General features: G+C 42.8%; 1 protein-coding gene across 11 annotated transcripts in view; it reads left to right on the top strand.

Annotated features, from left to right (window-relative positions):
- Nucleotides 1-11488, top strand: part of add3a (adducin 3 (gamma) a) — a 99218-nt gene extending 87730 nt beyond the window's left edge. For 10 of the 11 annotated variants that reach the window (XM_053417696.1, XM_053417699.1, XM_053417693.1 and 7 more), the window contains 5 exons: nt 428-532; nt 722-808; nt 2390-2513; nt 5659-5751; nt 8390-11488. In XM_053417696.1, the coding sequence (XP_053273671.1) occupies nt 428-532; nt 722-808; nt 2390-2513; nt 5659-5751; nt 8390-8640 (660 nt within the window). In that variant the 3' untranslated portion in view covers nt 8641-11488. The remainder of the gene's footprint in view (nt 1-427; nt 533-721; nt 809-2389; nt 2514-5658; nt 5752-8389) is intronic. The other variant, XM_053417703.1, reaches the window with a different exon arrangement.
- The last annotated feature ends 533 nt before the right edge of the window (nt 11489-12021 follow it).

The raw sequence follows: 12021 nt of genomic DNA, 5'->3' as shown, positions 1-12021 counted from the left end.
GATTGGTGTCACTCTTGAAGCAGTCAGCTTGCTGCACAACAAGGAATCAGACTATAAAAGGAGGCTTTATTAATATATTTTACACTTCTACAATTTTGTCAAGCTCACATGAGATATATTTACAACAAATTATCAAAATCAAAGATAAATATGATGAAAGGTATGGACTTTTCAGCCGTAGTGACAGTGACTACTACAATTCACATAATTCATCTTAGTTGACTCTTTCATTTGAGAAACTCTCCATGATAAGATTATGTTGACTACACAGATTACAGTAGAGATATGTTATTTCCAGTTGCCAGACTGTTGTAATTAAAAGGGCTATATAAATTAGTTTGTATACAATAGTTATTATAGAGTGTTAATGCAAGTGCTTGGTTCCAGTTAGTATGTTCGGTTTTTAACCTGTTTTGACCTTTTACAGTGGTTGAAGGCGGAGGAGACAGGAACCCCGATCAGGATCGAGGACCCCAATCAGTTTGTCCCTCTCAACACGGACCCCACTGAGGTTCAGCAGAAGAGGAACAAAGTGAGTTTAACTCTTTCCTCTCGGTCAGGATGACATTTTACACGCACAGTTGTAGTTAGCTGCCATTTAACGTTTAAAATGGTTAATTGCTCAATTATTTTTTCTGTGACCATAGTTTTAATGACTCCCAGTCACTTGTGGTGCTTCCTGCTTCCTGGTTACAACCTGGTGTGTTTTGTCCTGCTGCAGATCAGAGAGCAGAACCGGTTTGATGTGATGACGTCAGGTCCACGCTCTCAACACCTCGCAGGAATCCCTGTCGACGCACCACGACAGGTGAGGATGAGCTTTGTAAACCTATGTATTTAGGGAACAATCTCCACTCAAATACCCTAATTTCTAAAATCGTGAGTGTGATACTAAAGCATGTTTGTTTTAGATTGACTTTCAACTTAACTGCGGTGATGCCACAAATAATCTAATGTCTACTATTGGTCATTCACATGAATAGGAAGAGTAGGAAGGGAAACTAGCAGTGACATTTGAGATTGCTTTTAACCATGTTTTATTTGATGACAGAAGTTTGATGAAAACACAAAAGAGCTGCTGATTATAATATAGAACTGTCACTTCTGGATTTTCAAATAAACTGGGGAACTACAAAATCTGAATTTTATCCTGAGTTTTTATGCATTTTTACCCGTTTAAAATTTTCTATTTTCCTAATGGGCAGGGTCAGAGACGTTTACTTCATATTGATGTAACTGCTTTTTTAGAAACATCAGTATGTGTCAGTTTATGGACATGCAGCGGTTTATGCAGGATTCAAAGCTGTCCTGCTGCACTGAAGCAATAATAACAGATGTTCCTATTTACTTCCATACTGAGCAGTAACCTAGATGGGTTAACTGATGATTGGAAATCTGCTCAGGCTGCATTTTGGTCGAGTTGTGCTGGAAATGACCTGAGGGTCGAGATAAGAATCATAACGGTTTTCCCAGGTCAATAAAGAGTCATTGAAGAGCTGCTACAGTCATGAGAAGAGATGTAATCAGTCAAACAAGTGAAAACAGAGGTTACATCATTGTGCTCAGGTACTTCAGGAACTCACCAGATAGAACTGCCAGTATAATGACACCTCCTGACCACTAGGGGGAGTCAAGTGAGTACATTATGCAAAGACGAGGGGACTCGCTTATGCTGATAGTAGCAACTAGTTAGCTCCACATATCAAAAGAAAATAACACGTAGGGTAAATAATAGATAGAATGAAGTAAAATGTACTCATGCTGGTGTTGATGGTTTTGTGGTTGGTATCTTGTCCTGAAGGATCTGGTGCAGATTAACGTTCTGGTAAATATCTGCAAGAGTTCTGTAATTGTTCGTGTTCGCTGTGACATGTTGATTTCACTCTCTCTTGTAATTATTTGACACTGTTTGCCTGCTCAGAATTAAATGACTGCATGTGTGGGTTGTGTTATTTAGATTTCAATTGATGTGTCCACGTGTTTGTTTTTGCTTAAGATGAATTTGCACTTCTTTATTGTTCCCATGTGTGTTGGGCAATGGAGTTTTTTTAGGACATATTGTTGTTACTCGAAAGCCTGAGCCGACATGTTGAAAAAGAGTGTGTGTTTCGTTTGCATGTGTGTGACTTGTTTTGTGGGTTTCGATTGTCTTCATGTGTCTGGTGTAAAGATGTCTGGGTCTGCAGTGATTACATGAGTTCTGTGTGATGTGGTCAACACCCATGTTATATCTTTATATGAGAAGCCTGTAATGAAGTGTGTGTGTGTGTGTGTGTGTGTGTGTGTGTGTGTGTGTGTGTGTGTGTGTGTGTGTGTGTGTGTGTGTGTGTGTGTGTGTGTGTGTGTGTGTTTGATCCCGTGCTTACCCTTCTCCCTGTCTCCTCCCCAGCCATACGTGCCCACAGAGGAGGAGCAGATGGTTCCCCAGCCTCCGAACCCCTTCAGTGAGCTGTTGGACAAGGACCAAGAGCAGTTCCGCAAAAAAGCCGAGCGAGGGCAACTGGGACTCAGTGGTACGACACACACACACAGAAAAGCACACACACTTAAACAAACATGCAAACCCATACCAAATACCAAGTCCATAACTGCATGAATGTTCATGGGTGTGTGTGAGCATCATGACTTCATTCATGTTCCACCTGCAAATACAGCAAGAGCCCAGTCACCCTGCAGAGACATATGGACTGCACATGCTCGCACAAACACACACAGTGTCACGCTCAATGACCTGGACTCTGAGCCAAAAACATATCCCTCTTTGTCAGCAACAAGCCCTATCAATCTGAATGTTCATTTCACAACAAACTATTGACCAGGCTTAATATCGGATCAATAATCAATCTGTACGGCTCAATCTGAAGCACCCATGAGATGAATTTGAGCCATCGGGAAGAATTGTGTCACTAGATTTGATCGAGCAGCTTATCTTCAAATAAAATGTGTACTTTCAGTCTGGGCCGTTTGTATTGGAGCACAACGGATGTATCAGCAGCGCCACTGTAATCAGCCAATACTTTATCTGTGTGTACGTCAGCAGAAAGCAATTTTAGTGCAGTTTTACATAGTTTAACATATTGGGTTTTAGATTATATTTATTAATAATAGTTATATTTTTGCCGTCTAAATAGATGTCAAATTAGAAAGATGATTAATATAAATAATACTAATTTAAATATGTAGACATTTCAGTTCCTATTAAACAATATGTGCATCACAACCCCTCACTAATGGATATCTTATTAAACAAATTGAATACTGATGAGACTCAATACACTTCCTGGTGTGCACCACTAGACTTTTACCTGTAAGAAAAGACACAACCCTAACAGGCAGATATTTTCAGTGTCCTACAGAAGCCTGTTAAGGGAAAGTCAGCTAAAACAGTCGGAGCAGTCTTCAAAATGAACTTAAACTAAATCAGGATAAAAAACAAAACTTTTCTATATTCACACATCTGTGCCACCACCTCCTCAAACCATGACTTGCAGATTTATTACTGTACATCCTCAGCTTGCTGTGTTCTCTCTGTCAGCAGTTTTGTTTAAAAAAAACATCCACATAATCCAGGGTCTATAGCACAGTTGCCGTAGCAGCAGTCCCAGTGGACGGTCCCATACTCTAACACACTGCCTGGTGTATCACCCACACACACACACACACATACCTTTTAACACAAGGGTTTGTCCCCTAGGGCTCTACCGATGCCTTCATCTGCTGCTTTAACGTTGTGTATACACCCACACACACACACACACAGTCGCTGCTAATCATATTAGCCCTCTGTCCCACTGCCTTTCAGAGAGACGAGGGAGAAATCAATAGAACAGATAGTAAATGGGGTTACCCACCAGTCCTCATTGTGCAGAGAACTGCCTCCACGCTCAACCAGACGTGTGTGTGTGTGTGTGTGTGTGTGTGTGTGTGTGTGTGTGTGTGTGTGTGTGTGTGTGTGTGTGTGTGTGTGTGTGTGTGTGTGTGTGTGTGTGTGTGTGTGTGTGTGTGTGTGTGTGTGTACGCACATCAGCATGCAAACGTGTTCATGCATTTTTATGGAACCGTCCAAATGTTTGTGAAACACGGTGCAAAGTGTAGATGTGTGTGAGTCAGGGGCCGGTCTGACTAAGACGGCAGCTCGAGCAGACAGCAGGCCTTAACACCCGCCACATGAGCACAGCCCGTTGCTATGACACTGATGTCCCCACAGCCCCATGAATCCCCGGTGACCAATCTGGATGCAAGCTGGAGACCGTCTGGAATGGCCTGATAGATGCCTGGGCTACACATAGAAACACACACACACACACACACTTACGCACGGTGTTAAATAGTTGTGTGTATTGGGTTGAGTAATGTTTCCAACTCAACACATTAAAAATTCTCTAAAATCTCATAATTTTGAATTAAGCGTCTTTTTATGTCAACAACCTATAAAGACATCGACAGCACAGAATCTTATGTAATCGTGCGCGACACACTCTCTCCGTGAAGGAGTTGTGACTTGTGACATCTCAGCCAGTGTGTAACCGATGTGTAACCCTGAATGTGCTCATGAATGTGTCACAGTGAAATGGGAATGCCAATCACTCACACTGTTTAACTAATGAAGCCGCTAATGCCGGACTGGTCTATAACATTTACTGCACTTACATTTACTGCGCTGCTAACTGTCTTTTAATATGCAAGAGAAGCTCAATGAGTTTTTCCCACATCAAGAGTCAGGAACCACAATGTGATGGTTCTCTGGAATATCCAAAAATTGTGACAGGAAGGGAAATAAAAAAATAACTCATCTTAACGTAGGGAAGGGAGAATGAGGGCATTAACAATGTTTCATTTCAGGCTTTAATTAAAGTGAAATTGCCACAGCCTCATGATAATATTGATTATCTCAATGACACCATTTTATGAGAGGACCTTCTGATAACAGTCATGGCATCATGATGTGTATTCAGACTTTGTGGTGCTCTTCTTTATCTCTTCTACCACACTTTGTCATGTTGAACAGATTTAGCACTTACGAGGTCTCCTGCTGTACTTAGGTTTAGTGTTGTCCCTCTGGATTAAAGATAAAATCGACAAACTACTCAAATACATTTTGAAATAGCAATGTGTACAGCATAATGTGGTTTAGATTTTTGCATTTTTGTCTCAAGTTAGTTATCAGTTTTGATTTAGTCAGATTTTATCACCAAAAGCCAATAAATTGTTATATTTTTTTACATGTTGTGTGTTAGCGTGTAGCACAATGATCTATTTGCTGCTCGGGGGATCAAACCTACGGTGCTTAAGTTACTTTTCAGGACATCTGTCCCAGCTCCGGGTTATTACAGCTCAACAAAAGGTTGCAGGGCACAAACCAGTGATGGCTCTCAGAGGCCCTGACCGTCATCGGAGGGATTTGGGAACATTTTGTGGAAAAGCAGCTGTGCATGGCCTGATTCTAACATGTGTGTTACCACTAATCTCTCCCCCCCATCCCCACTCCCTTACCCCCCTCTGACCCATCATCCAAAATCCTTCCATAACCACCACCACCCCTCCCCAACCTCTCATCCCACTCACCCGTGCTGTCGTCCCTCCTCTTCAATCCCCTGCACCGTCCCTCAACCCCCCCACCCCACCACTACCCTCCCACCCTCTCAACACCCCCCGCAGATGGCGAGCACGAGCTAACCTCCGACGACGGCTCCACTCTCTCTCAGTCTCTGTCTCTCACCCAGTCCCCGCACAGCACTCCGGCTAAAGAAGGTATCGCTCACTCACAGAGAGACTGAGAGACACTTGTCAGAATGATCCTCACTGTCATGTTGTGTTTGTCTTTGAGCTCTGACGTGTGTGCATGAGAAGTGAACGTCTAACTGAATGAAATCAACCAAAAGCTCAGAATCGAATGCACTACGCTACACACTGATCTGCGCTACAGGTTCGTTCTGCATTAATGATTTGTCATGACAACAAATTCCCAGAGCAGTGCCCCCTCTACACTATAAATACCTCCTTTGTCCTTTTTTTCACATCTCTGTTGTTGATGATGAAAACCAGTCCGCCCAGTGGGACTGTAGAGATGTTGATGAGCTCACACTCCACTCAGATCGTCTGACACAGTCTAACCACTCACACAGGGCATTGACGTCACCTCCTCCGGACCAGTTTCAGGCTGGTGTTTGTGTCGGACATGTCAGTCTCAGTCCTTAACGAGTCAGGCAACTCAGAGATCCTTCAAAATCAGCCTCTACACAAACCAGGATGTCAAAACATAAATTTATCGTTACAGAGTCAGTCACATGTTCTAACTTTTTAATGACAAACAGCAGTTTTCCAGTCTTAATGCTAAGCTAAGTCCCTCCTGGCTCCAGTTCCACACCTGAGGCTCAGACATGAAAATGGGATCAATCTTCTCTCCCAGCTCTCGCCAAGAAACCAAAAATAGTCAATTCAAAGTTTATTTACTTGTTTAAAACAACCACATTTGACTAAAGTGCTAAACAAGCCAAACATATGTAAGACTATATATAAATATATAAAATCTAGGAATAATTAGAAAATACAAAAGGCAATAAAATGTGATCAGTAGGATTTAAATATCACATAATAAAAGATGAAATCAAGGTGCTAAACACATCACCAATTGAAAAAATGTATTCCCTAATATATCAAAGTATGACTCTGAAAGAACAGATATCTAAAAAACAAAGACTAGAACTTACATCTATTACACAGAAATTCTTGTGTCTGACGTACAAACCTCCAAGAAAGACAGAGATCACAGCGGCCCCGGTGCAGGTTGTAAATAACAACACTATGGGATTGACTTCCTGTCAGCCTCCCCCCAGCACAAACACGCAGAAACCACACAATGAGGAACAATTAACCCAGGACAGCACACTGGCTCAGGGGACCCATATTTTCTGACACCGCCGCCGTGAGGTCAGTGAGTCGCTGTGTTTGAATCCAGGTCGATTATTGTAAAAGGTTTCTTTTTCTTTTTCCTTTTTTTGTGCCGAGATGAAAATAAGTCAAGAAGTCGTCAGCGGCTTTGTGTTTCAGTGTAGCTACACAACGCCGCTGCCCTGCATTCCCAGTGTCACTCCCATTCACAAGCCAGAGAAAAGGATGCCCCACCAGTAAGCCTGTTTCGTGAGGAGCCGTTAAGACCGTGTGGGTGTAGTCCACTGTTCAAAGCCTCTTTGAGGTGAAAGGAGGACAGGCTCTGGGCTATTAGGTCACTGGGGCCTTTACGCAGGCATGTTATGAAATATGTAGAGCACGGGGACTGCACGTCTCCGTGTGAGAGGAAGCTGAAAACGCATTTGGAATAGAACTAGTGTGACAGGGACAGAGGGGCCTCACATCAGGAGGCTGAGAGACATTCAACCACTTCAACACTTGTAGGATTTAATAGAGCCCAATGCACTGCCCTGCAGTAAATCTAAATTGTATTGCTCTGCTGAAGCTTGTAATGTTCCACTCCATTAGAAACTGTCTTACAGGTGTTGACACGAGTATGACAAGACATGGACCCAATATATGCTAAGGATTTACTAGGAGTTACAGAAATGATTTGTTAGATATTTAAATTTTATAAACATTTATAAGTTTAATGCATTTTTAGTTAGTATAGGATTTTATGAAAAACTAGTCCTGTGCTTGTTGTAAACCTGTCGTTTTGGAATGGGCTGTTTGTTTGGCCAGTGGTGATGCTGGTTGCAGCTTTTCTTTCTGAAACTGTACAAGGGACCTGCAGCCAGTAAAGACCAGCTGCAGGACTCAGTCCACAGAGCCCTGAGGCTGCCCCCCCCCCTGCTTCTGCACAAAGAGCCGTTCAAAGTTCAGTGAAAAGTCCCTGTTGTTACACACGTTGATAAGTCCCAGCCGCCGCTGCTACAGAGCACTGATCACTACATTCTCTAAATGATATTAATGATTAAATGTTTTGCACGGCCAAATCGCACAAAATTCAACACTGCACTTCCTTGGGTCCTTAACAACACACAAGCCAAGTCTTAGGCTCCATCAAACATTTTAAAACCGTGTTCGCTTCCATTTTCCATTTACACGTTAATTTATTGTAAAAGTACATCTCTCCCTTAACTGCTGAAATTAAAAGCACTTCTATGATAAAAACAAACTCAATTTTGAATTTATTAAACTATTTGATTAGAAAATGTTATTGATTTGTTTCCTGTGAGCTCCAGAAAGTCTCGCTGTTTTCCATAGTAACAAGTGATCAGCCCTTTTTATCTCGTTATCAGTAAGTCAGGAGACTCCTGTGTGATTGTGCTGGCTGTCTGTTAACAGGGTGTGGTTTGCAGAATGAAGGGATCAGCCCTTCTTGTGTTTTCCTGCCCCTCGCCCTCACCTAACCTGTGTCGCTCTCCTCCCTCAGACAACCACGGGGGCCTGATGAACGGCAAAGACAACCACAGGGACGTGGACGAGGAGCTGTCCAAGCGCGTCAGCCAGCTGACCACCAGCGTGGAGAGCGTGGAGATCACGGTGCGCTCCGGCGAGAAGATCGAGGAGGCGCTGTCTCCCGAGAGCTCGCCCTCCAAGTCCCCCAACACCAAGAAGAAGAAGAAGTTCCGCACCCCTTCCTTCCTGAAGAAGAACAAAAAGAAAGAGAAGACGGAGGCCTGAGATTAAACGAGCGTCAGGGGCGAGGCAGGCGGGGGAATCCTTCTGTGTAGAAGAGTGAGGGGGGGCAGTCACCGCTTCTGTTAAAGCGTCTGTGTTTTTTATTTTGTCTCTGTGTTTAATGTCCTTTTATGTTTTTAATTTTATTAGATTTTTTTAACAAAAGGTTTTATGTGCAAACGGCAAAAGAAAGGATTACAGAAAAAAAAAAGAATTGGTTTGTAACAACAAGAGTATGTTGGGGGAGTTTGGGATGAGTGTGGGGGTCCACATATTCAAACTGCAGTGGTCAGGTGTCTGGTGTCCACACACCTGATCACCGTGCAGGTCTGTAACAAGGCTCCATAGAAGCCAGCAAGTGCCATTTGAGGCCATTTAGCTCCTGAGTCTCTGGCTCCTCCTGAGTCTCTGGCTCCTCCTGAGTCGTCTCCCCTCGGCTGATGATCCCAACTTGAAACCACAGAGCGTATTGCTTGCGTCAAAATCCAATTTTATGAAATGATTGGATCGCAACCTGAAAGTTGTAAAACTGCACAAGTCGAAACTAAAACCTCTTGTTCATTATTTAACCTGTCCAGACTTCCGGGTCTTTTCGGGTTTCGTCTTTTTCTCACATTCTGGTGACCTGACACATCGGGGGAACCGAGAGGCCACATGAAACCTGAGGTCACACTGGAATGAGTTTGTGTGGATTCCTCTGCTGTGAGGGACGTTTCTCTCTCACTCTCTTCGGGCTTCTTTACGGCGCAAGGCATCCGATACAAACCTTCTCCACGGCCGATTGTGTCTGACGAGTTACCGGGTTAACAAACTGGACTAGAGGGTCAGGATGAGGCTGGTGGTCCGTCACAGCCGAGTCCACGTTATCTCACGAGAGCTGCCGACAAATTAAATATATTTATGTAGCATTGTTCCTTTTCTTCATCTCAGTGTTTTTTGCCAAACTAAATGAAAGAATGAAAAAAAAAAAGATCTCATTTTAGCAAGTGTCCGCGTCTAGTTTGTCATCTCATGAAATTTTAACTTTTTTACCGAAACAAATTCGGTATCAGTCGACTATGTTTTGTACTCGTTTCTAAGCTTTTCCAGAGAACACAGATGTTACGCATGTCTTCTCTTTTGCGAGAGCTGAATTTCTGCGGCTGACTATGTTCTGTAGTGATGCCCGATTGCTCAAATTATATTTTAGTCTTCAGAGTACACAAATTTACTATATAACATGAAAACTGGATATGTTGGCTATAGATTTTTAACTATATATTTTTTATTCTATTGTGCTGCACTTTTCTCGTGATATATAACACATTTTAGTTGCAGGTGGTTTCACCAGTGAAGGAGATTGTGAAGTATTTGGTAAAAGTAGCAAAGCAAGGCATGGGGTTGGGGAAAGATACAAAGTTGTCCGGGGGCCCAGAAAGTGAGTCGCATGGAGACAGAAAGAAAAGTCGTTCATTGGTGTCGCACATGAGAAGTGATCAACACGTCTCAAGTCAACAGAAATAACAGAAAACAGGAAGTGTAGCATTGAAACACTGCATTGAACTCTCCGCAGTCGTTTGCTGTTATGAGAATCTTGGGTCGTGGAGCAGTGACATATTTGTTTTTGGTGTGTTTGTGCGTTTGTTTTTAAAGCCATATTGTAATTATTTTCCTCCATAAATTTGCTTTTTTTTAACGATGAGACAAGGGTTGCGATTCTCGTCTGCCTGCGCAGCCGTCGAGGACCCTCATAAGACTTATATTAAATCACCCCAGTGACTGCATCGACTCCTCTCAGGCTTCCTCCCCCAAAAAAACCTCCTAATCTCTGTAGCTACATTCACAGTAGCTACGCTTCCCCGCTGAATTTTCTCATTTACTTCCTACTGGTACTGGAACCATTTGAGGGAGGTTGTATGGACAGTTATTTTATTATTTTATTATCTTTGATCACTCTGCAAGCCCGGTCGTCATTTCAGTTTCTAAAGCCTCCCCTCGTGTAATTTCCCCGGCAAACACGATTGTGGCGTAACCGTCAGATGACCCACAGTTGAACTCTGCAAAAGCCAAAGTGTGATGGGTTGCCACACATCCCCCCCCCCCGGTTGCCACACATCCCCCCCCCCGGAGTTTAACCAGATATACCAATATCCCAGTTAGCAATGTGAAGTATTGGATTTGGAGGGAGGGAAGGAGGGAGGGTTTGGGGACACATCTTTAGCCGTGCTGGAGGCTTTCGGCTCCGGGTGGAGAGCTGAGGTCACACAAGTGAGTGACGGAAAAAGGGAGGTGTGAGTTTGGAAATGAAAAGTGCATATGTCTGCGTGTGTTTGTGTGTGTCTGTGTGTGTGCGCACGTGCGAGAGAAGTAGAGACGGGGCGGGGGGGGTAAAGACAACCTGACACTAACGCACCATGTTTTCATCACGCAGACTTGTCTCTTTTTTGTTTTTCTTTCACACCATCTCTCCTGAAAATGTTTTTTTTCATCCTCCATTTGTATCGCAGTACGCTGTCTTTTCCTTCTTTCCGTTTGCAAAGAGCACATGGCTTTTCTTTTTTGTTAATCAGCCATTTTATGAGCATCCGTTGCTCCCAGATGAACTGAATGTGCATTGCATCCTTTTTGTTCCCTCCTCTTCTGTTTCCAGCTGTTTGCACCTTGCTTTACTAATTTACACCTTTTTTTTTCTGTTTAAAAAAAAAAAAAAGAAAAAAGAAAAGATGGAGTTCTGCTTTGGCATGCCAGAATGAGCCAAGCTACTTTGTGACCTGTGAAAATCCTATATACATGGTTATCTAATGGAGTTGCTTTTAGATGTATTGCTAATCAGTGTACATTCACAAATAAAACTGTATTTTAAGAAACGGAAGCTCATTTTTTTTTCATGTTTGTGCATGACAATCCACGTCATCCTTCAAGTTGTCCCTCAGTTCCAGATCATTCATACACACTCATTTCACTTTATACCATGATCATGACTTTAGCATTTTAAATGCAAAGAGCTTAATGCTGCTGATAATAACAGTTTCATATAGAAGAACCGATGCTACAGTACTTTAGTTTTGACTGAGCAGGAAAAACAGTGACTGGTGCCTTTTGTGTCTTTTTTTCGTGACGATGAAAGATAATAGTGAGTGTACTGTATGTGTGAATAGTTCAATCAGGAAGCTGTGACGCAAAGAGGGCATGAATGCAAATGAGAAAGCCCAGGAAATGTGGAAGCACTGGACAGAAATGTCAAGTGGAGAGGGAGCACAATGACTCCTTTGACACAAAAGTTATGCATCGCTCTGTTTGAGCAAATTGTACCTTTAAGGCCATAACAAGGGAGGGTTGGGTCTCTGGAACATAGAGAGACATAGAGGAGAAGATCTTTGTTTGCATTTTCATTATGAAAATACA

This window comes from Pleuronectes platessa, chromosome 3, assembly GCF_947347685.1.
Source record: "Pleuronectes platessa chromosome 3, fPlePla1.1, whole genome shotgun sequence".
NCBI classification, from domain to species: Eukaryota; Metazoa; Chordata; class Actinopteri; order Pleuronectiformes; family Pleuronectidae; genus Pleuronectes; species Pleuronectes platessa.
This window is presented reverse-complemented; position numbering and strand designations above follow the sequence as displayed.